This window comes from Anopheles merus, chromosome 2R, assembly GCF_017562075.2.
Source record: "Anopheles merus strain MAF chromosome 2R, AmerM5.1, whole genome shotgun sequence".
NCBI lineage: Eukaryota > Metazoa > Arthropoda > Insecta > Diptera > Culicidae > Anopheles > Anopheles merus.
The window spans coordinates 37,537,365-37,562,941 of NC_054082.1; the positions used below are offsets into that span (position 1 = coordinate 37,537,365).

Consider the following 25,577-nt stretch of genomic DNA (forward strand, 5'->3'; position numbering starts at 1 on the left):
ACGGTTACCATTGATTAAAAGAAGTACTTTATTTCATGTTGATTTTCATATGCACGACAATCGGTCGGTTAAAAATGATTAGCTAATGGGGGGTTGTTTTTGTCCTAAACGGAGCCAAATCTTACACGCTAGAGGAACAATTCTGTTGATTGTTAAAATTGTGATTTAAAGCGACGATGCTGATGTGTGTTCTTTTTGAATTACTCTTCTCGCAAATACTCCCTAAAACCTGAATATATTTCATGATAATGAGATCTTCATAACGATATCCGTTACAACCCTTAGTTCATTGCAGTTTGTGGCTGTACTTATTCTAAATATGTATTCATTTGCGTACGATTTGATGATTCTTCTTCTGCCGTGCAGTGTTGGGTACTGTAATCACTGTGAACTATTAAAAGCATTGGTGTGCATTTAAATGATTGCTCGAAATTGATTATTATTTTTCAGTTAATGGGTCCACCTTGCCTAACGTTTCAAGTTTGGATAACTATTTCTCGGAGATCAAACGTTTCTACTTAAAGCGACATGTTGGTAAAGGTGATTCGCAGCTTCTAGTCTAAGTTAGATGATGGACGGATATGTTAAAATGGCGTTTCGATTGGGCCACTTTCGTTTGGTTTGGTCGAACACGACGCTCTTGCAAACGACTTTGTGTAGTCGTCGTTTGGCCATTTGCCACTAAAATGTATGGGGGGCAGTGTATATATTTGTAATATGGGAAGTATTACTGGTCAAGTGCTACTAACGAAACGTAGGACTAAGACTGCGATCGTACTCTCCTCTTCCTCTACCAGTAGCGGACGTAGTTGGCGGCAAGCTCATCGATACCGCGCTGTCCAGTCTGAAGGATAATAGAAAAAAAGATAATATGCAACTTTATTGCACCATACGCATTAAACAACAGTGTAGAGCAAGTAAAGACTTCTTACCGGCGTGCCTCACTTTCCAGCAAACTCGTGTCGAGTGGATCCTGCGCCACATTGCGCAGCGAATCTCCGATGGTCTGTCGCAGCTGCTGCATCTCTCTACCAGCGCGCGAACTACGTAATATGTACTGCTGGCGTCGTTTCGCTTCCTGTGCCAGCTGTTCCCTCAACATAGCGATCTGGTTCTCTAGCCGGGTGACCTGCTGCCGGTGCGATTGTTCCCGCGCGTCTAACAATCGTTCGGCCTGTACCTGGGCGCTTCGGTACCGCTCGACGTCCGCACCGACACTACCACCACCCAAACTGCTTGCCTTGCTGGGTGATTCGAGCAGTTTTGCCCGCGATCTTGCCAACTCTGCCTCCTTTTCGGCAAGCAGTGTTTCTAAGCGGCGTACCTTCATGCGTAACTCGCGACCCTCCTGCTCGAGTTGCGCATGATCCAAACCGCAACTGTACGTCGTCGACTCGATCCGGTTTGAGTCGTACTCACCCGACTTTTTCTCCGACCGATCGTACTTGCCGCCGGCGGGGCGCTGCTGATCGCGTTCCAGTGTGCGGATCTTCTCGTTCAGTGCTTCCACCTTATTGCGCAGTTCGTTACGTTCGCGCTGTGAACTTATTAACTGGCGAGTGAGCTCCTGATCACCGGATGTGTTGCCACCAGCACCACCACTGCCACCGCCGAGGTTGCCTCCCGTGGCTGCCAATTGTTCGCTTGTTTCCTGATTCCATTTCGCAAGCCGCAGCTGACTCTCGAGCGTCGACTTCTGCACCTCACACTCGGCGAGCTGCTCCTGCAACCGTGTTGTACTGTCCTGGGAGGCCTGCTGGTTACGGCGCAGCTCGTTAATTGTATGCTGGGCAGCGTCCAAACGTTCGGCCAGCACTCTTCGTTCATTCTCACTGCCGCTAAGCGTCTTTTGCAGCTGCTTCAGCTTGTCCTGGCCGAGCGCAAACGTGTGGCTCTGGTCGGCATTGTGCCGCTGCAGGCCGCTGATTTCACCGCGCAGTTCCGTTTCGGTGATGGCTGCTGCCTGCAGCCGCTCCTTCAGCTGATCGACCGTGCTCTTGAGCGCTACGCAGCGATCCTCCAGCTGGGTCAGTGAGCGCTGCTGATTTTCCAACCGTTCCTGCTGATTGCGCACCGTACAATCCTTCTCCTGCATTGCCATCTGCAGCCGCTGTATGTCACCCTCCAGAGCGACTCGTTGCAGATCCAGCTTGGTGGCACGGGCTTCCGTGCGAGCCAGTTCGTCCTGCAGGTGGCGCTTGTCCGACTCGAGCCGCGCACCGGACTGGCGACATTTGTCCAACCGTTCCTCCAGGTGCGTTCGCTCCTCGGTTGTGCTCGTCAGCGACTGCTCGAGCTGGGTAGCTTTTTCACGCAAAGCCGTCAGTTCGTCCGACTTTTGGCGAAGTGTCTCTTCGGTCGATTGTAAAGCGCTCGTTTTCTGCGCCAATCGAGCCTCCAGATTGGTTTTGTCCTCGTGCACTGCCCGCACGTGTTGCTGCAGTTTGTTGATCTTCGTCTCGAGACGCAGTTGTGCATCGCTACCTTCCTGTAGCTGCTTGCGGGCAGTACACAGCTGCACCTTAAAATCATCCCGCTCGCGCTCAATGTGCGCAATCTGCTGCATGAGCGAGCGGACGCCCTTGCGTACCATTTCCGGATCGACATCGATCAGCACGTTCTCACCGGACAGACTGCGTGTCTCATGCCCGTGGTGATGATGATGATGCCCGTGATGGTGACGGTCATGATGATGATGTTCACCACCTTCCGAACGACCACCGGTACCACCACGCGCTGGACTGTAGCGACGAGACGGACTCATCAGACGGTACGGCAGACTGACGGAACCGTCCATCTGGATGCCCGCAATACGGCGCAACGTGTGTCCGATCGAGCTGAGCTTGTTTTCAACCTCCTTCTTTTGACACTCCAGCTGTACCAGCTGTTCGTCGAGTGCACGAACGCGTCCCTCGGCGCCTCCGAGGCGTGCCTTCAGCTCCTGGATTTGCTGTGTCGCATCGGCCAGACACACCTCCAGGTTGTGTTTCTGGTCCTCGAGGCGTTTCTCACGCCCACGGCCCTCCTCGTTGCGAGCGCACAGTTCCTGTTCGCGCTGATGGAACCGATGCTCGTCCTGGTTCGCTTTGCAACGCGCTCGGCCAAGTTCCTGGCGTGTGGCGCACAGCGTACCCTCAAGGTCGGCCATCTGCTTCTTGATCTGGTGTAGCTCCGCCAGCACACGTTCTTTCTCCTCGCCTTCGTTTGCCAGACGGGCCTGCAGCTCTTTCTCCGAGGCATCCTTTTGGCTCGTGTCCGTCTGGAACTTTTGTATGTCCGTCTGAGCATTGGACAGCTCCTGGTTCAGTTTGGTGACATTCGTTTCGGTTTCTTTGAGTATTGTCTGCAGTCGCACCTTGTCCTGCTCCAGTCCGTTGCGCGTTTCTTCAAGAGCTACGGAAAAGGATAACAGAAAGGATATATCTTACCATCTCCACCTGGACTACAATTAGCGGGGGTACTACTTACAAGAAATTTTGGCCAGAGCATCCTCAATGGTGCGTGCCTGTTGACGACGCTGTTCCTCAACACGTTTCACGTGGTCACGCAGTTCTTTGTTGCTGTTGGCGTACTTGTCCCTTTCAATGTTGCTGTCTGCCAGTGTCCGTCTCGTGTCCGTTAGATCCTTCCTAGTAGCATCTGTGCTATTTTCAGCTGAAAACGAAAAAACAGATCCGCTTGATTGATATGGAAACCAAAAATACATCCTTTAACGTAACCCAACTAACCTTCCTTTAGTTTGCGATGTGTATCTTGCAGCTGATGGTTTAATGCATCACAACGGTCCTCGGACAGGCGCAGTTGAACCTTCAATTCCTCTGCATCCTTGAGCAGCGTTTCCTTCTCTTCACGCAGTGATCCTGCCACCACCTCGAGTCGATTCATTTCCTCTTCCGCTCGAATGCGCGCCTCTTCGGCCTTGGTGCGCATCTTGGTGACTTCGTCCCGCAGGCACCCGATCGTTGTGCGGTCTTTCTCCTGCCGCGCGGCCATCTCCCGTTTCAAACGGTCACCGTTCTCCAACTCATTCTTGAGTTCGCGTGCCGTGACTTCCAGCTTTTCGATTACTGCCTGCTTGTCCCGGTGAGCAATCAGCAGTGCTTGCTGTTTTTCGTTCTCGGCCCGTAAAATCACTTCCTCGTGCTGCTGGTTCAGCGCATCCAGGTGTAGCTGCAATGTTTCAAACTGCTCTCGCAGCTGTCGAATCTCGGCATCCTTGGCGCTTTCTAGCGCTTGGAGCGATTGCTGCATACGTTTTTCCAGCGATTGACGAATCTGCTCTTTCTCGTCGTTGAGCTTTTTAATGTTTTCCTCGCTGAAGGTGCGCAGATTCGAGAGCTTCTGCAGGAATTCGGCCTCCTGATTGGCGGCTGCGTTTGTCAGCTGTATCTTAATGTCCTGTGCGCGGCGTTCCGCGTTCTCGAGGTCTTTGTTGAGCCGAGCGATTAGCGCTTTGTGCGATTCCTGTTTGATGAGCAGATCTTGATTTTCGCGCTCCAGAGCATCCTTCTTGGCTTCAGCTTCTTCGAGCGATGTGTTCGTGTCGAAAAGCACGGCTTCCAAGGATTCCTTTTCGCTGCGCAGCGATGCAAGTTGTTCCTGGATGAGTTGCAAAAGGAGAAAAAGGAAGAAAAAGAAGGCATAGTCAACAAAAAGGGTATGGTGGCCCTCCCTTCCCAAGCGCGTCGGTGGTGTAATGGTCAGCATAGTTGCCTTCCAAGCAGTTGATCCGGGTTCGATTCCCGGCCGACGCACGACAACTTTTTTCTTTTGTTTCCGAAATCTCTAAACGGAGCAGCATATTTACCTGCAGCCGTTGCAGCTCCTTCTCGTGTCCTTCGATTGTGACCGTCTTTTCTTCGCTCTCCTTCACCAATTCCTCTAGGGAGCGGTTCAGCCGGCCGTTCATCTCGTTCGACTGTTCTAGCCGCTGCCGTAGACGCATCACTTCCTCGCCGATGGTTTCCTTTTTGCGTGAAATAGTTGCAAGCTGATTGCTGAGTTCATTGCGCTCGCGAGCCACACAGCTTAGTTCCGCTTCAATTTTGTCCTTTTCCATCTCGAGACACTTCAACCGTTCGCTGATGGCTAACTTTTCTGAGTCGAGATCAAGCCGTGCCTGTTCAGCACTGATGAGTTCTTTCTTGAGTGAGGCCAAATCCGCACTTTGGTCACTGGACTGGGCACGCAATTTGCCCCGCTCTTCGTCTAGTTGCGCTACGGTCGTTTTGAGCTGACGAATTTCTTGCTCCTGGTGTTCGTTAGAGTTGGTACGCTTTTCCAGGGTGCTGTGTAGCTCATTACGTTCGCCAGTTACGCGATCTAGTTCGAATTCTAACTCAAGTTTCTGCTTCTCGAGCATATTCAACAACCCGTCCGATTCAATGCGCTGCTGTTCGAGCAAATCGCGAGAAAGGTACAGTTTGTTCAACTCTTCGCGAAGGGTTATGGTTTCCTCGCGCAGCCGACTGCATCGTTCCTCTTCCGCTCTAGAAAGGGTAAAAGAAATGAGTAGGGAAGACAGACAAAGAGTTCAAAAAGGTGTAGGGCAAGCCCTCAGCCATCTCGTTCTCGTAGCCGTGATCGTCTAGTGGTTAGGACCCTACGTTGTGGCCGTAGTAACCCAGGTTCGAATCCTGGTCACGGCAGTTGTCGCACATCGCACACTGTCACGGAGGGAAACAGAGGCCGATACTTTTTGTTGCACAAGCGAAGCTAGAGTGATTATTATTGCAAGAAACTAAGCTGCAGCGATTCTTTTTTCAGCACAAGAGAAGCTAGGTGATTATTATCGCAAGAAACTGCTGTTTTAATATACGCTTCATATAAACAGAGATTGCATACTATTTGCAACAAGGTCGAGTCAATAGCAGATTGACCAATAAAGAGCATTGTTAAAGTGCAGTCCACAGGTTAGTTACAGTTAACCAGTTAGTTACAGGTTAGATAACCTTAATATCTAAATTTCTAAATATATCAACCACAATTTAACGAAAATAAAACTAATTAGAAAGTCAGCTTTTGTGCATATGCAAACGCAAATATTATTTTACATTTAATTGTAGTTGGAAGATCTTCTCCATCTCCAATACGATGTTAAGTAGGCGTAAATCTATTGAAGCTTGTTGTAAATGAATGAACAAAATAGGAATCAATAAATCGTCCAAAAAGTACAGTGCGAACTGTTCATTTCGTTTCATGTAGGGCAGCTGTGTCAAACTCATTTCATCAGAGGGCCGCTAGTACAGATTTTCAGTGATTCACGGGCCGCAAAGGTGAGAATAAAAAATATTCCTCAATATTTATATAAAGTACTGTTTAAAATCATTATTGTTAAACAAATTGACTTTTTGTACTCCTCGCTTCAAATTAGGAATAGTTTCCTATTTACAAATTCGCTATGTTATTTTTCATTGTGCACTTTTTTATTTGGAAAAAAGGTTTAATGTACTTTTTAAGTCACATGCATTTTTTATCCTTATTATTAAAATAGGACATTTTTCATTAGTCGCGTTCGAACACGGTAGTTCTGTTACAAAATATCCCCAACCACACTTTTTCACCAAGGTATCTTTTTCGCGAGCCGAATCTTTTTCAAGCCATCCAAGCTATCCATCGCTGGATGAATAACAAAAAAATGTGCCTGTAATTTGTTGACAGATCAAGAGAAAAATTGTAATAAAACGTGTTTAAACATAATTTTTGCTAATTTCCAAGTTCCAAGAACCCGTATTTTACAAATAATTTTGTTAAATTACGATAATTTTATCTGACAAAGATTCGTGGTAGGTGATCCTATAAAGATCGGCAAATCTTTTTTTGATACTTGAAGGGAGATGATTCGCAAATTGAGGTTTGGACTGTGCGAGCTAATCTATGAATAATTTATACATCGCAGGACTTCGGCATTTCGATTATTTTAATCCTTAATCTAAATACTCATGGCTTAAGCGTAATCATATCATTTTGGTTTTGATTTTTGGGGAGGTTGGAAAGTACATTAATTCGTCTTGTAGAATGTGGGGTACACATAATTCCAACTTGGCTACAATCATTTTTATTAACATTTATGGTGGCATGATTATGAATAAAACAGAAGTTGCTTCAATCGAACATCAAAAATGTAACATTCTAAGGTCGGAGCCGTGCAAATTCGTTCGAAAAAGAATTTCGGAGCCCAATTAATCCTTTACTCGGCACTCGGGGGCATGGAGATGGTCAAAATCGGTAGGACCGACCGGATCCATTTCTCACTGCAGATTAGCGTGCGACAACCGATGACTCCAATGGTTCCGAATGACATCAAACGGCTCTATAAGCTTTGGTCGGAACCGAACGGAACTGTTGGTTTGATTTCGACGGATCAGGAGTCAGAATAGCTAAGATCAAAAATGGTTTTGAGTCGTGGATGCGATTCTGACAATCCATCACTAGTTGTTGCAAAGATTCCAAGTGTGTGTATGAAAGTATTTTCATTTCTTTTTCGTTTGAAGAAGGTTGACGCAAATCTATTTTTCCATATTTTTCCATAGAATGTGCAATCGAGTGTGCACAAAATTATGCCAATATTCAGAATTTCATCGAAACATAATGAGTTTGCATTCAATTCAATTTTTTTAAGGGTTTCGATTGTTCTGTACGATTGTGCAGCATAAGTTTATGAGATGTTATGGTTACTTTTATGTTAGATTCTAAAAATATACCATCAAAATGATTGTTCTCCTCTGGAAAATTTAATACAATTAGACAAATAGTAATAACAGTTTTTTGGTTTGCAGTGATTTTAGCAATTCTCAAAATATTCTCGGGGGCCGCATTCAGCATTGACGAGGGCCGCATGCGGCCCGCGGGCCGCCAGTTTGACATACCTGATGTAGGGTATGTTCGTACAGAAAATTACATGACACTCCAAAGAGAAAGAGGTCGCTAGAGTTTGTGGATGCGGTTAAGACGCCCTTTCCCAAGCGACCGTGTGGCCTAATGGAGAAGGCGTCGGACTTCGGATCCGAAGATTGCAGGTTCGAGTCCTGTCACGGTCGAACGCCAAGAAACTTTTTGCATATATTTACAACTCTATGGGTAGCCATAGCCATGATTGCACAACCATCTCATAGACTTTTTTCTACTATTTGTTGAGCATATTACTTACCTCAAATTCATTTCCTGAATATCTTTATCTTTATGCACACGTTGCAGCTCCAGCTCAATCATCTTTTTCTCCTCCTCTAACGCGTCGTACATCTTCTGCAGTTTACTATTGACGTTCTGTAGCTTCTCATAATCGGTGTTTAAACTATCGACCTGTTTGGTAAAAAATAGTGTCGTATTTTCTAAAGACTCTATAGACTATTTATGCATTCTGTTACCAGAAACGCAACTTACGATGGAGTTCAGTTCCGCCTTGCCCCGTTCAACCGTGTGCTTATCCGAGCGCAAACCATCCAGCGTCTTCTGCAGACTGTCCCGCTCCTTGTACAGTTCCGAGAGCTGATGGTTGGCCGAGTCGAGCTTTTCCGTTAGCTCCGAAACCTTCCCAGACAGCGTGTCCCGTGCATGCTCGCAACTGTCGTACTGCTTCCGGGTGGCCTTCAGTGCGTCGTTGTTCGTCTGCAGCTTAACCTGCAGATCGTGTATGGCTAGCTGGTACTTGTGTAGCGCTGCCTGGACGGCCGAAATCGTCCCTTCGGCAAATGCCTGCGACGCTCGCAGACTGCCGCCGGTTCCGGCCATCCCGCCAGACGCACGTTTGGGCGATCGAGGAGCCACTCCGGGCGAAACGATTGGTTGTGAGAGGTGAAGATGGTGTTGCCCCCCTTCGCCGGCACTACCACCACCACAACCACCCATGTCGGCGGAAGCACTCGTTTCCGCATCCTGCACCACGGCATGGGCTATGTCGCGCAGTGCAGCCTGCAGCCGTTCCAGCTCATCGTTCATGCGATGGGCCTGGGCTGCCTGGCTGTCGGCTTGGGTGTAGCGATCGTCCAGCAGCTTCAGCTCCTGTGCCATCTGCTGCAGCCGCTGATCCCGTTGGCCAATCTCTTGCTTGGCCGCCTCGAACTGCAGCCGCAGCTCGGACAGTTGCGACTTGAGTTCAATGTTTTCACGCTCAATGTGCATTTGTTGGGCCTCCTGGGTAGTGGTGTAGTGGAGGAGAGCATTAGATAAGGATGAAGGCAACAACAAAAAAAAAAAAAACGCCGAGCATACCTCAAATTTGGACGATTGCTTGAGATTGACGGAAACGCCACTGCAAGCGCCAGACACTTCTCTCACCGTACCGGAAAGCTCGAGATGCATCCGTCCCAGCTCCATCTTGGTTGTGGACGTCATCTCGTTGAACATCCGTCGTACCTGAACCACCTCGCGCCACATCTTGAGCAGTCGCGTGTGCTCGTTGTTGTAGTAATCGTTAAAAGCCTTGGATTGATGGAAATGATGTAGGTTCGGTATAATTCCAGCATCATAGACAATCAGAGAGACTTGTTATAATAGATTCACAGTTTGGAACTTGATATGGTAACATATTACTTTTAAAAGTGAAGGATCAGATTGTACCCATGCCGACACATTAGTCGTAACATAATATTAGGTTGGCCTGCCGGTGTCAAGCATCGTTCGCTTGCGCAACGCGACCATCGTCATTTCCTTACCCACACGCACTCTTTCACAACCATCTGTACTATCTACCACATGCCGCGCTAGCGATACATTACCCTAACGCACGTTTCTCACTGCTCGTGAAAGCATGGCAAAGTATGTGTTCTATAAATAAAACACGGGGTAGTTTCGCGGAATCTTGCTCTGCTTGCTCTCACCCTTTCTGCTATCTCTTTCTGGTGGTGTTGTGAGAGAGTGAGCACACTGACATGAGGGTAAAACTGTTGTACGGTTTCGCGCCTATTGAATCTCTAATGGGACGAGACCAGAATAGAAAAAACAGCAACAAAACAACCTACCTGTTCTTCCTCCTTCCATTCGTCTTCCTTGCTCAACAGTTCATCACGTAAGCTTTCCCAGTCGTTGGTAAGCTTCTGGAGATCGTTCGTTAATGCTTCGTTGGTACGATGAGACTCCTCTAACTGCTGTCGCAGGCAGGAGTTCTCGACCAGTAGTTTTTCGCAACTGTACACAATATAGACAAGTTAGCTTTTAATTGATGGGCAGTTGGCCACAACACCTCAACACCGGACTTACCGTCGTCGTTCCTCGTCAAGCTGATGGCGAATTTCGTCGTGTGATCCCTCGGAATACTTCCGGCACGGTGACTGCGACCGGGATCGTGATCGAGCGCGTTCACGCGCTACCGGACATGCCGAGGGCAAGCTGAGCGGCCCTCCAGTCACATCGGAACAGATGGGACCGCCACCACCACCACCCCCTGCCGATGGAGGCGGCGACGGAGCATGGTGTGCATGATGCAGATGTCTTGATCCGGGCGAAGGTTCGCGACTCGCAGACCCTCCAGCATAGCGTCCACCTCCACCACCACCCGAACAGCTACCAGCACTCGGTGGCAATTGTTCCAGATCCGAGCAGCGCTGTTTGTACTGCAATACCTTTGCCTGTAGCCGGCTCACCAGAGCCGCCTGGTTGTTTTGCGCCTGCTTGTACGTTTCTAGCCGGCGCCGATAGTTGTTGGCCTCCTCCTGGAGCCGGTGGCGCAGCTCGTTGTTCTGACGAATGAGTGCGCTCGTGTCAGCCGCACTCGGTGGCCCACTACTGCTTCCCGTGCTGGACGGCATCCTACCGGTTGTTGCTGGCGGGCCGCCTGTTCCACTTACACCTCCACCAGTAGTTGTTGACGACGGTTCGTGCTGCAGCCGGCTCTTGTTAAACGGTCTCGAGAACGGTTTCTTGGAGCGATCAGCTAAAGTACTACCTCCACCACCACCGCCTCCTTCCGAGTGGCGCAAACCTAGGCTCGGAGCACAATCTTTACCATTCAACTGTAATGTGACATGATGAAAAAAGAGGAGAACATTGGATGATTTCGTTGAAACCCATGCAACATGCAATATATTTAAATAAACAACAACCTGAAATGAAACTGCTTTTTTCATTGCAAAAAACACAATGAACAAGATTAAAAGCAAGGCACACGCAGCACTTGCCCGGGAGATTTCATCCGCACTGACCACCATCCACGACAAGACTGCCGGTGTAAAGCTGGCCCACAAATTGCCTGGACATTGTCCGTAATGGTTTCGTGCGCGTGTTTGGCAACTGCGGCCAACCAAAAATGTGGTTGTCTCCTGTGAGAAGGGTGGTCATGTTTTGGTCAACGGGGGGAAAAAATCGATATCAAAACACTCGGAATCGGAAGGACCTCTGCAAAAGGTAGGAGACAAGAACAGCAAACAACACTACGCAGCACAGTCGCGGCGGTCTGTGGCATGTGGTCAGGTGAATAATTACGACGTCACGAAATACGCTTCACAAGAGGGTGGGAAATGACCACACATTGTAAATCAGGTGTATAGGGGGCTAGAAAGACCCTTCTGCTGCATCGTGGGAGAGCAGTGCACTCGTAGTGTTAGTGCTGGTCATGGTTGGCTGCACACTTTCCCTCGAGGACACGTGTCGACCCAGGGAGAGAGAAACATTTGTGTTTTAGATTTCGATCTGATCCGGCATTGTGAAGCGCAATCTATTACAGAGTGTAGGATAGAGAATATACTTAAACATCATTGTAATCAGGAGATCTATGTAATAACCCGTAGAGGATATAGTTCCATACCCTATATATGTGGGCAATATTACAAAAATATAGTGAAGAAAGTTTAAATAATGTATTTCTAAAAACAGCAATCCTAAAAACGTTGGTTTGTTGTAAAGTAACAGGAATATTCAAAAGCATTTAGAATCATATCATATGGTGCCGTCAAAGGCAGCAGGAATGGAAAAGTGTCAAAAAATGTGGAACGCTTCACGATTTTGCGTGTCATCCTTGCGCAGGGGCCATGCTAATCTTCTCTGTATCGTTCCAATTTTAGTATATGTCCAGCCGAAGCTAGGACAAGCTGAGGCCAACTCCATTTCATATATATACCTACGCACGCTCGTTTCACTTCTAGCGATGGATAACGTTAGAAGCCACACGAAACCGTCAGCTACAGCTGTTGTAAGGTTCCGATCAACCCTTCAAGCACACGCATACAAAAGGGCTAAAAGGTAGCACAGTCGTGTGTACCTACTACACGATGAAAAACACAAAAGGTTATCGATGGCAGGACTAACGTCCATATCCTTCGGTATATGTGGGGTGGCATTTGCGGTGAGCAAACATTCCCAATCAGCAAATTACCACGGTTGTCATTTTAATTTCGTACGATTATTATTGCTTCAATAGCGCAAAGCAAAACGAAATGGATGGAAAACTAACTAATGGATTTCTATCTCCCATTACTACACATTAATAAGCCAACTGGTTTGTTTTTTTTTTGTTAATAGTTTGGCCGAACTTTAGAACCGTCGTCGTTCGCTGTTGATGACGAGTGGGATTTTTGGCCTTGTCCATCGTTGCCCGAAAGTTCTGCGGTTGTGGAGCAAGCTAATGCGTGTACAAAATAGAATTGAAGGACATAAATAAATTCTATTTGCTATTTCACACACTCTATCAGGATACGCTAAACAAACCCCCCCCCCCCCCCCCAAAATACAGAAATGGTATAAAGCGAAAACAAAAACAGAAAAAATAAAAAGGCGTCCGGGGGTGATTGTTTGCCACGTTGTTTTGAAAACGAATCAGTCACGGATCGTTGCGTGGTTCTGTCCGTGCGCCGCGGGCACGCCGGCCAGGTACTGGTGGAGTAGTGTTCCGATGCGCGCCGATCACATGCACAATTACGCAACCGATTGCTAATCATTATACTCTATGCTGATGAGAGAGTAACTTATTTACTGTACAAGTGCGAGCATGGGGTACAGCAGCGAAGGGGATGTTTGATTTGTGTTTGCAGTGATGGATTCTAAATGTGGAAGAGCAAATGGGGGGAAATCGAGAACCCACCCATTCCCTGAGGAATTTCTTTTTACATCCATAAGATTTAAAATACAATTAATACAATTGTTTTTAGTTAGAATCTTATTATTCCCCATGAATCCGTATGGTATAGTTTACAATTCATCACCACAAATGCATACTAAAGGTGCACAACGATTTTTTACCCCTTTTACCATAGGGTGGTTGTGTGTACACAGTCAATAAAATACCTTGCCTTCTACCCGTCCTCATATTGCGGCTTGCTGTAAGTCCAATCAAACAAACCTTTTCGTTTTTCAATATCAATATACCGTTGATACCACCCAGCCATACTAATGTGTGGAAGGTGATAGAAAAACAAAGACTCTTTAGAACGCAAGGCCTACTAGCGCGTCGTCAAGGGGTGCGCGTGTGCACATTGGGGGTAATAAATGGGCAACAGTATTGGGTGGTCTCATCACGGTGTACTAAATAACATATTCCGGGCACTGTACGCGGAACAGTACGAGTCGACGAATTTTGTCATCCAGATGTTGGCGGCTGCTTTTAAAAATTCGAAATATTTCGTACACAACAAGGAACGCAAGTTCGCACTTCACAGAGAGACAGACAGTCAGCAGCGCCAGTGAGTCGTTCACGTAAGGGTGGTGGAGTCAGCTGCTCCTTCCTCTCTTTTCGCACAATTTTCCACTTATTTATTTACTTGTTTACGGGCTTTATTAAAACGGGGGCTTGCCGGAGGGGCTATGCCAGATTGTTTATGATTATTTATGATAGGTCTACCCCATCTGAACAGCGGAGGCAAAATGGATCGGTTCCCTCGTTGTTTTGCACGCAAAGGAACGGATCTTCATCGCTTAGCCGGGAAGGCAAGGCATGTATTGCAGGAAGTAATACGATTTTATTTACGTACTACGGCTGCGAACTCTAGTGCCACCACATTCGATTGGTTTCGATGGGAGGGGGGGGGGGGTGTTATGCTTGTGGCTCAAAACCATTTTTTCTCTATTTCAATATAACATTTTTTTTCGCCTACGAGTTAAATTCGGGAAATTCTCAAAACGATTTCACACACACACACACACACACACACACACACACACACACACACACACACACACACACACACACACACACACACACACACACACACACACACACAAATCATGCGTCGCGTGTTCCATTTGGTGGGTTAATATCTATCGATGAGCAAGTTGGTTCGTGATTTTTTTGTTCACCACCATCCGGCACTACGGTGTTCAAACACGGAACCGAATTGCATAGAGACACATCTCCCTCCGCCATCCTCCCTGTGCCGTGGTTTTGATTTATGGCCAAACTACTAGCCTCTCCTCATCCATCTTTAACGCGCAACACTACTCTCTACTATTTGTTCACCCCAAACACACACACACACACCCAATGAATGTGGTACCGGGTTTAGTCCCCCCTCCCTCCCATCGTAGCCCCACCTACCGAAGTAGTAAAAGTTTTGTGAGATCGAAATTTTTGGAGTAACCAAAACGGTCCCAGTATGTAGGACAGAAGGCTAGTGCGCGCGGTGAGAACGCAAACGAAGACGCCGGGCGCGGATGGTGGGGGATGAGAGGATGCGGCGCGTGGGGAATTAGATCGGGACTGCGGGTGCGCAAAATTTGATCGATAACGCACCTAGGAAAAGCGAAGGATCGGAAACGCAAACGTGAGCGGTATGTTTGGCAATGATTCTCGGCTGTAGGTTGGTGATGAAGCTACCGGTGTGCTTGATAAAAGTTAAGTAAATTTCGTTGAAAACCTTACTTCCGTTAGGCAAGACGAGGAGAGTAAATCGTTTTGTGAAGCAATTATGTTTGTCTTTAGTTTGAATAGTAGTACTCGCTCGGAAACTCGGTTTAATTGGTTTGAGAGGGTTTATCTTTGTGATACACCGTGAATCATTCAAATTGATCATAAAAAGCCAATCAATTTAACGTTTCTTGCTGGTGCGGTAAAAGGCTCAATATGAAATTGCATTTGTAGGTACATACTTATTGAAATATTTTAGGATCATTAGGTTTCGTAAAATACCCATTTTCCTCACTGATTTCAATACAGTTCAGATCCGACATCCGACAGTGGACAATATTAATATTTGCACCTTTAGAACGATTGTGCCGTGTTGCTAAAATATTAACAGTTGCAACATATGAGAATCTTACAACGATTCAACCTCTAACCTTTTTACTTTCAGCCCGCAAAACAAAATGCTCAAAATACGCTTCCAGTCTGTTTTCCATTGCGGAAGAGAGAGATTGCAAATTACTCCCGTTTGGCAGTGCAATAACCTTTACATTGCACTGCCACTGTTACTGTTACATCATCATGTCGAAAACTTTGCTTTGCATCGATTAGAGCCTTGGGGCGTCTGCAAAGTTTTGTATCATTGCCTTTGCCTCTGCATTTTACCGTACAATCGTAGTGCGGAAATGGGCTAATTCGGTAAATAGATTTACCCTGAAATTCACCGACACACACACACACACACGTACATAAAGGCGGAGTTGCAGAGGAAAATAGAAGCCGTTTGTTTCAAATTTAAACCGTATCAACACTCTATCGCCTACAAGGAACTACTACAAGGAGTAGTGTGTTTTGCTGGCATTAATGTCCTGAATCATTTTTGCACCCTTTGGGCCTGGATGCACGAGACAGGGGGAGGACGTGTGGATTCACAAACACACACACGAATGATGAGCATGATGAAATAATGATTGGTTTTGCACCACTGTCCGCTAATTAGTGCACGATACACACAACATCGCGTGCCATCGTACGCGGAACGGAAAAAGCAATCATCGCGATCCCCCCCCCCCATCCCCCGAATTCCAAACACCACCCACCCCACTGGGGGGGGCTGAGGGGCTGACAGGAACAAAACGTGTAGAAGTAGTACAAATTGCAATGGAATTTGCGACCCCAGGTACAGGAACATTGGGTGTCCCTCCCCGCACACCAATAATAGGCCAATTCCGATTGAACGTCAGTAGCACCAAGGGAGTAGCAGACCCGCCGTAAAAGCTCCCCGTTTTTCGGACGTCCGGGGAAGGCAAGCGGATTACATTTCTGACAGTTTGCTGACAGGGGCCCTCACTTTGCATTAAGCGTGTTGAAAAATTGACGTTTTAACCCGTCCATCCGCAACAGGTGGATCAATTTTAAACTTTGTCTTGCGCCACAATAGAGAAAGGGTGGCTTTGCCGCCGGGTAGAGGATCATGGGGATGATTTTGTTTGTCTAATCACGCGGCTACGGACAGTAAGCGTCTACTGCTTAGGAGTATTATTGGACTTGTGTGTTTGTAAGGTACGCGTTATCAGCAAATTGCTGGAACCACTTCGAACCGGTTCGGAAGATGCATGAGGCTGATGAAACCGCCAGTCACGCACAAAATAACATCAACAAACTAAAACTCTTGGCAAAGCGTACACATCATCTCAAACTCAAGCCAAGGGACGAGCTGGACTTTGAACGTTGATGCTTGACTTTGCGAGAAGCGCCACTGTTACCAATCGTAGACGGTTCGGTTCTAACAAAAGTTGTACTCCCACACGCTCTAGAGCACGTGATACCTTCGTTGTGCTCGGCTCATCTGTCCCATCTGCACGTGCATTTGTGAAACGTGTGCTGCAATTTCGTTGCAGAGGCTTCCTTGAGACGGGTGTGGAGAATGCTACGCAATCAGCATTAGCATTGGCAGCTCAAAACTGCCCCAGATGAAGGTTCTATTTCTGGCCCTACACCATCATTATGCCTCTAATCACCCTCATGCGGCCGAAAAGACGAAAATATTTGTTATAAAATATTATTCTTTTGCCGGTGTACGGGAGATGAAAGCGCGGCTTTACGTTACCATCACCTTTGGGTGAGTCTGTCGGCTCGTCGTCCTGTTGCCGGCGGATGATAATAATTTCTTGCTTCTTGGAGCTTTCTTTTAGCGTACACCGTGGGCAGCTAAATCTAATAAAAAAATGAGCTGCTTGTTTCAAAAGCGTGATAGATGGATGAATATTGAAAGTATAGTTCTTGTTTGGTCTTTGGACACATCGGTGTGATAATAAGTTGCTCGTACTGGTAGCCGCAAATATATTTGGTAATGTAAGGGTTGTAATTCGTTATGAAATGTGATGAAATTCGGCAACTATTCTATTGCCCAGTACTTTAATCAATCATTACGTACTGAGAAACGCGCTCAAAACAACTCTTATGAACATTTTGTAAAATACCGTTACTGAGAGCGATTGATAAGCAACAGATTACAAGGATTTGAATAAAAGATCCAGATTAAGAACGCAAATGAAAAATTTAGTTGTAGAATCTATCACAAACTCAGCTTCCTTTTCTGAATTCTTAACCGAAACATCTTTATAATTATCATGGTTATACCTTCAATCGTTCAAATGATGTGGCTTTTCAAGCCCTCTTTTGTTAAGTATCTTCAAATGCACTAACTGTGCTAACTACACACTGATCGGGCGACGCTATACAGGGGGTTTCAGGGGTTCTCATAATTTTAGAACACTTTCTTTGACCCATTCTTAAGGGGAAGTGAATTTTTTTGCGACGGAAATTGGACTCTAAGGCAGCTTTTTTGGACTGGCACGTATGAAATTCCTATTGGATTCCAAAGAGTTAAGAACGTGACCCTAATTTATTTTAAACCATTTATAAACCTTTAAAATAATTTGTCATAATCAGGACAAATTGAGCCAGAGAAAGACAAAATATATCAAACAATTAGATCCATATCTCAGATCGATATCTTCCTGTTCGCCGGATACGCTCAATTCAGCATTTATAACATCATTAAATCTCTCTATAAACGCCATGAAGTATTCCATGGGGGATATTCTGCCATTGAGTTTGATCTCAGAACAGAATTATCTCTCATCCGGATCGAACTGGATTCGGAATGCCATTCCTTTAGTAAATGCCATTAGAACATATGGAACTTATGAAGCAGCCACTTCAAATCGATAAGTCAATGAACAACGTAATTGCACCATTTCACACGACTGCAATCTACAACCCGAAGACAGTTGACTACTGAATTGTACTTTGTTCAGCAGCAGGCAGCAGCACCGCCACCACCTACTCCACCACAGAGAGAGCGCCCATTGCCCCATCGAAACGCACCAACCGATGATGCAACCGGCCGCCCATCTAAACTCATCGACAAATTATGCTGCCGCCATGTGTGCTTATCATCTGCCTTGGCCGGGCGGGCCGCAATATCAATTGGATCCACCCGGGGGCACTTCGGAGTCCGGAGATCAAAGTGTACGGAAAGGCGTACACACTGATGATGTGCCACCCAATCGCCAACCGGACCGGACGAGCCACAAGTGAGTCCGCAAGAATCGATCGCGAAGGACGGCGACCGACTTTACAACATCGCCAAAGTACAATAAACACACATGTACACACACACACATACACAAACGCGCGCGCGCACCGGTTAGGAAGATGTGCAAACTGGCGCGCATAGCAACCGGTTGGCGCCGGCGTTGGCTGGTTCGGCTACGCGCGAGATGGGCGCGGCCTCGGCTAACCGGAAGCAACACAGAATCATCACAGCACAGCAGATTCTGCTGCTTATCGTAGCCGCACTTCGCACCGGTGACCGGACGGCCGCCGCTGTCGCCACCACCACCGCACCTAACGTTAACCGGCGTGGCGTGGCGATCACGTGTGCACTGACCGGTGTCGATTAGTCGGTGCCGGTTCGTCGCTTGCAGATCGATTTTGATCGCAACGCGCGCAGGGTTTTGCAAGGGTAGGGTGGAAGCGGGAAACAATCGTAGAAGCTGCGTTAAGCCACTGTGTGTCGATCGATCGATCGGATGTGGGTGGTTGTTGGCGCCCGGGCTTATCTCCTGCAATCCCGGGCAAAGTGCATGATGTGTGCACATTTTTCAACAGTCTTGAATACGTCCAGCTCGATGCTTTTCAATTGTTGTTTGCATGGGAACAGGAACAATAAGACCACGAACATAAATCATGAAATGTCTTTCACCAGTCGCGCAGGAACTGTGTGTCGTGAGGAATTATTTTCCCCGCAAGAGGTTTGATAGTAAAAATCGTGCGGTTTGCCACCATAGGACCCATTCCTCACTGAACGTTACACAGAAGACCCGATAAAGTACGTTACAGCACGAGATATGATGCCTCTTTCACCAACAGGAGCAGTTGATAAATGTACTACTCTCCCTTCCAAACTCACAGTGAGGGGTCCCAAAAAATAAAACTATGCATCACCACCACCACCACCATCACCACCACCACCGCCACTAACAATCAAATCAGATCGTATTCCTGCAAGACCCTTCTCACCGAAACACACCAAACTAAGCCGTGCTGCGTCGGGTTGGCGGGAATGGTAGATACACGGGCAGGATTTATGTCTGTGACCTGTTTACCGAGGAGCTGCACACCATCGGTTATCTGCTGTGTGAACCCCTTTGCGGTCGGAGTTTCCGACAGGAAGTCTTCGAGTTGTTGGAGGTTGATAATCGATACCACAATACATGCACACACATACACACATACGCAGGCACGGACGGTGCAGGGGCATGTTCGCAGTTTGTCCGTATGGCTTTCAATAAACAGCGCAAAAACTGGCCTACCGTTGGCCGTAGTGGCTGGGCTGAGTATCATGTCTGGGGGTCGTTTAGTGGCACATTCGTGCTTGGATACACCGCAAGTGTAGAACAGGTTCGGGTTGTAAGAGCGAACTACTGACGAATTCCGTACATAATTGCACATCAGAAAGATCGATCAATTCTAGCCAAATCCATCATCACAAAACATGGCCCAATAGTGTGTGCGTTCTGCACCTAAAGAACTTGCTATTTTTGCGTTGTAAAACTTACGCGTGACATCACGCCGACGTTGCTGCGAAACTTTGCAAAATGCTCGAACAGATACACACGGCACTTGACACAAAACTGTTCCAACTGCTGCTGAGCTCCACGACCACCTTTCGTCGTCCGTCGGTTGATGGTACCACCGTCGTCGAAGATGAGTCTAACCGGCGGATCCGGATCGTCGTTCCGGTCGAGATTGCCGGCCCTGCTGCTCCACTGGGCGGCCACCGTTGCCGCACTATCGTCGACACTACCCGCTTCGTCGGACGCCCGTAGCCAATGTTTGCCGCCCGCTAGGAACCAACTATCCACTAGCTCACCGGACCGGTTAACACTAACAGCTACTACCACCGCACTGCTACTACTACCACCGCTACTAGCACTACCACTGCTGCACGACGCTACGACTTCTGCTCGAGGCTGCCGATCCGCTCCGGCTGACAACTGACGAGGAACTGAACCGCCCGTTACCGAGCCAGGCCCTTTTCTAACATCCTGGTGGCCACTGTTCACCCCCGTTTCGGTGCACGGCCGCCGTTGCCTGGTGCAGAAGATAATTTGTTTATCGTTCACCTTGGTAGCGAAGCATAGATCGCCGATTTCAACCAACGATACGTTCACTGGGCCGTCTCCGGTCGTGCTGCCACTGGTGCCGTGTGACATGCGCCGTGTCTCGAGTGCCACGAGCTGGCCGACGAGTTCCAGGCAGCGGGCACCGACGGCCGACACTGGGGTAGCGGAGTGTGTTGACAACCTGTGCACTGCTGCTGTTGCTTGGGAGGTGGATTCCACCGCGACGGTTGGGTGCGTGCTGGCAACACTGCCACTTCCGTGGTCGTGATTTTTCGCTTCCCGTGAGTGGAATTCCATTTTTCACATGTGAAAAATGGGAAGGCCAGATTATCACGTGACCCCCAAACAAATTGTTTCTTCTTCCGCGTGAATGGGTTGGTATACAGAAGCACACACGAGTGCAATCAGAAGTTAGCACACAGGCAACGTGTTTGCAAAGTAATTTAGAAACTTTTAACCGTCACTACTGCAGCCTGAAGTGGAGAACGCAAGGACCACGTGGTTAAGGGATGTCAACTTTCGCCCGACAACTGTTACAGCCACAAATGCATTCTTAAAAGGTTTTGACATTGCAAATAAACAGAAACTAATGCGGCTTGAATTTTCTTGAAACTTGCTGGCTATCACTCCCTAAGGTCCGAAGATGACTGAGAAAAGACTGGTGTATCGGAATTGAACCCCCCCGGAGAACTGGGTCAAACGAGTAACACCTAGTCCTCAGCAACCGGGACTCTTTTGTTGAGCAAAGCTCCAAGGTGATGATGATGAATCAGCAGATAACAACACGGCGTTCCTTCCCTACTAGATCGATGACGCTGTCGCCTGGTGGTGCCTGGTTGGTTACACATCCGTCACGGAGATGCGAGAATGTGGTCTTGTCTCTATCGCACTCTCACCAAACACAGTTCCAGCGAAATGGTGTTTCTGCTCCAAAACGCGCTGCTGTGTGTTATCAACGAGCCAAACCTGCCTCCAGAATGACAAACTGTACGCAGCAGCATGATCTGTGTCAACGACTTGAGCCTACTTTCTACCGAGCCTGCGATCGACGAGGAAAAGATGGGAAAACATCCGGTGCACGGTCTCGAGATGATCGTAGGACCCCCCCTGGTCGCCAGCACCTGTAATCGTTCGGGCGTGTGTGTGTGTGCTTGTTCGGTACTTAACATTGGAGCGGTTGTAGCGTGCTGCTGATAAGCCAAAGATCCGAGATGACGGTGTGCTTCATGCGCAAAACACAAACAGCCTAGACTCGCAAAAGCAGCAAAACAAAACGAAAAACATAGTCCAACTCCATTGGCAAGCATAATAAAAACAAGCTACTACGGCGGGACGTTAAAGTTTTCGGCGAGTTCGACGACTTGTTCGGCGGTGTAGATGTCGGTTGGTTGAACTCAATTCGGCCACAGGTCAGACGCCCCGGGAGCTTGCCCTCTTGCTACCCGAGTCAAGAGAGAGTTCCAGGCGATTACGTACAGCTGTACATTTGAAGTGTTGTTTGCGTTACTTTGGGGAGATTGATTGTAAGGTTCCATTTTTTTTTGTAATAAAAAGCCCCGGTAAAAGCTTATCGAACAGGATATTGGACACTTGGTTGGAAATTTAATCGATAGGTTCGAATTTATACGATAACTTCAATCAAAGCAACACATGAGCTTGATTTAAAATGGCAGTTTGATTCAACTTTTCCTCACATACCTTTACAGTTCACCAACGATCGGTTCCGCCTATTTTTTACCCATTAGGGAAACGATCGTCGTAAAATGTTTATTATTATACTAGCACATCGTTTGCAATCGGTTGCCCACTGGCAGCAGCAATTGGCTTTCGCTTGCGGTAACAAAGGGAGTTCGTCCTTTCGTACACGGATGGGAAGCCAACCGACTGTTTGGCGTTTACTCGATGCACGCAATAAAAACATAAAAAATCGCATAAACGTGTCAGCAGAGGAGAACACATACTCGCGCGGCACACACTTGCTACTACTTCCTTATGGTTGGCTTCGATGGGGACGCCTGGTGGGGCTGACGGTGGACGATACGCGCGTACCCGCGATACGGTGTATATGCCAGAGCTTTGTTTTGTATAAGTACGACCCAAAAACATTGATATGCTGAATCGGATTTCCTTTTTTCGATTCGCTTTTTTTGTTGTTTTTTTTTTGCAAGCAAGAATGTTCTCCAACGATCGTGCTGAGGAGAGAAAGACGTCATTCTTCAATCTTCCTGCTGGTGGATGGAAGAAAATGGGACGAGACGCACGGCCATAAACGGGCTTGCGGGAGGTGATGCAGCTTTGCAGCTATAAGAGGCACACATGATAAGCTGGCAAGGCCGAATCCGCAGCAAAAAGTACGAACAAGCGTATCCTGCGTGCAGGGGGATGTTTGGAATAAAGGCATGATAATAATATCGCTACTTGATGAACCCGAATGCATGATCGATCAGCCACCATAAGGTTGCGTAGTGTATGGTGATATTTCGTGCATAAATTAGGTTAAAGTGTGTGGAGCAGCGAAATGTGTGATGGAAAAGCGTAAATTTGGGTTGAATAATGGCTCTGAGGAGCTGAAAGAACTGTAGCTTTTCACTTTTCGTATCACTTCAATCCTACCACCAAGTACCACAAAGTAAACGTTCATCTGACAATACATACAGTGGTGTACTAAATTGATGATACGGCGCTGCATTGGGTTTGTTCTTGGAGATAGTTGGTGCTATCCGTGAAATTGCATTTATTATTTATTCTTTATTTAAGTAAAATTGTCTACTTTTTGGTTTTACAAAATGCACAATCCCAAACTATTGCTAATCGTGCATAAAAGCTTATAAACTAACGCAATAGGTCATATCACAGACTAAGAGAAAAAAAAACTGAAAAACTGTTTTAGTAAAGATGGATGCGTGACAATCAACGCAATAGAACGAGCACGAAAGGTAGAAAGAGAGACATTCGACCGTATCGGAGAACTCGTTCGTCGCTCATGAGTGGACAGGGTTGTACCACTAAATTGGGCAGTACAAAACCTAGACGGGTTTCTAATGTTTGATCATAGAGGACTTCATAGCCCTGAGTGAGTGTGAATGAGCGTCACGGCGAACGTTCCCGGGAACGAACGAGTTCCTCGATACGGCCGATTGACATCGAAGTGAGGAAAGTACGAATTAAAATGATGCATTCTGACAAGAGAAGGATCGTTTTGGTCATAACGATCTCTGGCACGGAGTGATTGCGAAGGCGCATAAAAAGGCGCAGTTAAAAGAGAGCTTTATACCAAAAGTTACCCCAAGGTCACGAAATCATCGCTCGAAATCAATGATAGAAGAACGAGAAAACGATCAAGTATAATATTTATCTTAACGCAAATCTGCAATCTATTGAGGGCATAAGTAGGAACGCACATTAAATAGAAAGGATTGTCGCACAAGTGATCCAAATGCTTTACTGCATGCACACCGAATCGGAACCCCACGGTAATTCCAAAACAACAATCTCGGTGCCTTTAGATTAGTATTAACCAAGCGGTCTTCCAAACAGTCCGAAACTGAGTAGAAGATAAAGATAATTGAAACAATTTGCACAACGGGATCTCCAACGCCTTCCGACACTCCGAACTAACACTGAGGTCAGTAGTCCATCTGGGCCAGGCGAGAGGGAAAGTTTAAGATCATGGTTATAAAGAATCAATCAATGTAAAATAGGCAAAATAAGTGTGGATTCGACCATAGGAAAGTGCTAATATAAAATTCAACATACTGAGAGAGTGAGGAAAAGATTTCAATGTTAAATTAAAAAGGTTTTTTAAGATTAATTCCATTCCAAACCATGTTCTTGGGCTGTTGCCTTTGTCCACGAAACATGGCCTTAAAATAATTTTAAATTATAGCCTATATAGCCTGAAAAGGCCAGTGACTCTTGTAGCACATCGAAACTAAGTTATGACCTCAGTGATGATACATTCCAAACTATAGGTATACCAACTAATTGACTATGATTTAGATTCAAGGTGTTTTTGACCATTTTGCCTTAAATATAACCCACAAAGAACGATAATCTCCCAGACTTAATCGATGTTCAGAGAGTTTATCTATACATTAACATCAAATTCTGAAGTGTAAATAGAAAATTGGCCAAGATGTTAGCAATTTAGTTGCAACTACCATTTTAGTTAGCCATTCAAAGCAACGCAGTTGAAATTGTGCGATAAAATTAAAGTTACATAAATTGAATGCGAATCAATTATCTGTTTTAATTAAATCCGCAAACAGCACTCGCTCTAATCTATTGTTCTAACTGCGTGATTCAGTCCACACCACTGCATGCAAGTGCCATGTTGCTGCGAAATCAACGAAATGTTTTTGGTATTTTCCAATTCCGTTCACTGCATCTACTCCGTATCACTTGTGCCGTGTGCAATAAGTAGCAAAAAGTACAAAAAAATCGCACTCAACCTGCCGGTCCCTGGTAGATTCACCAATAGCGGTTCCTGTGATTAATTCTTCCCGTCTCACCTCGATCGTTCGGCGTACATTGTGTGTTCCAGATGTTGCCGGTAAGCGGCGCCCTAGTACGTGAGCGATTGCTTTCTTGTCCGGTGGCTTTACGGTCACTGCCAAGGACACCTGGGAACGGGGGTGCAGCAGCTGTGTGTTCCGGGGGAAACGGTGACGCCCAGTATCAACATAAAACGGGGTGGAGCCGCCGACCGTTTTGGCAGGAAAGAGCCCAAGTTTACCCAACTGTCCGATTAATGGTTGCAAAGGTCCCAGGGAGCAGGCTGGCATACAAATTCAACACGCCGGATCGACATGGACATGCTCGGAGAGCGTGATCCTGCCCCGTTCGCAGTGGCGGCCTATTATGTCATGCGCATTCTGATCCCGAAACTGCTGCATTCGTCGTTGAAGGAAAAAAAAGGGAAAAGATCTTCGCTCGAGTGGAGGCGTAATGGCGGTGTGTGGTGATAGAAGCATCGTGAAGATAAGTACTGACGGGGTAGCGAAAGATGTAGGAGTGTTAGTCGCGATCGTGTACGAACAAGAACGTAGGCAGATAGAGAGAGAGAGAGAGAGAGAGAGAGAGAGAGAGAGAGAGAGAGAGAGAGAGAGAGAGAGGGA

At 46.9% G+C, this 25,577-nt stretch overlaps 1 protein-coding gene and 4 non-coding genes across 6 annotated transcripts; 3 read left to right on the plus strand and 2 right to left on the minus strand.

Moving 5' to 3' along the window:
- Positions 1-24: 24 nt before the first annotated feature.
- Positions 25-20,869, minus strand: LOC121591083 (rootletin). 2 transcript variants are annotated; one of them, XM_041911454.1, is made up of 11 exons: positions 19,894-20,869; positions 10,198-10,949; positions 9,960-10,125; positions 9,211-9,420; positions 8,383-9,132; positions 8,150-8,301; positions 4,808-5,489; positions 3,729-4,599; positions 3,469-3,654; positions 933-3,393; positions 25-844 (listed from the first exon to the last, which is right to left on the minus strand). In XM_041911454.1, the coding sequence occupies exons 1-11, from the start codon at positions 20,755-20,757 to the stop codon at positions 745-747; spliced, it is 7,194 nt and encodes a 2,397-aa protein (XP_041767388.1). In that variant the 5' UTR covers positions 20,758-20,869; the 3' UTR covers positions 25-744. The 2 variants fall into 2 exon arrangements, with proteins under 2 accessions (XP_041767388.1, XP_041767389.1); XM_041911455.1 differs by lacking the exon at positions 19,894-20,869 and adding an exon at positions 11,040-11,136 and having other exon boundaries at positions 27-844.
- Trnag-ucc lies at positions 4,683-4,754 on the plus strand. Its single transcript has one exon. It is a non-coding gene; the product is annotated as a tRNA-Gly (tRNA).
- Trnah-gug lies at positions 5,577-5,648 on the plus strand. Its single transcript has one exon. It is a non-coding gene; the product is annotated as a tRNA-His (tRNA).
- On the plus strand, positions 7,967-8,039 carry Trnar-ucg. The gene has a single exon. It is a non-coding gene; the product is annotated as a tRNA-Arg (tRNA).
- On the minus strand, positions 11,914-12,020 carry LOC121591196. Its single transcript, XR_006004525.1, has one exon. It is a non-coding gene; the product is annotated as a U6 spliceosomal RNA (small nuclear RNA).
- Positions 20,870-25,577: the final 4,708 nt, after the last annotated feature.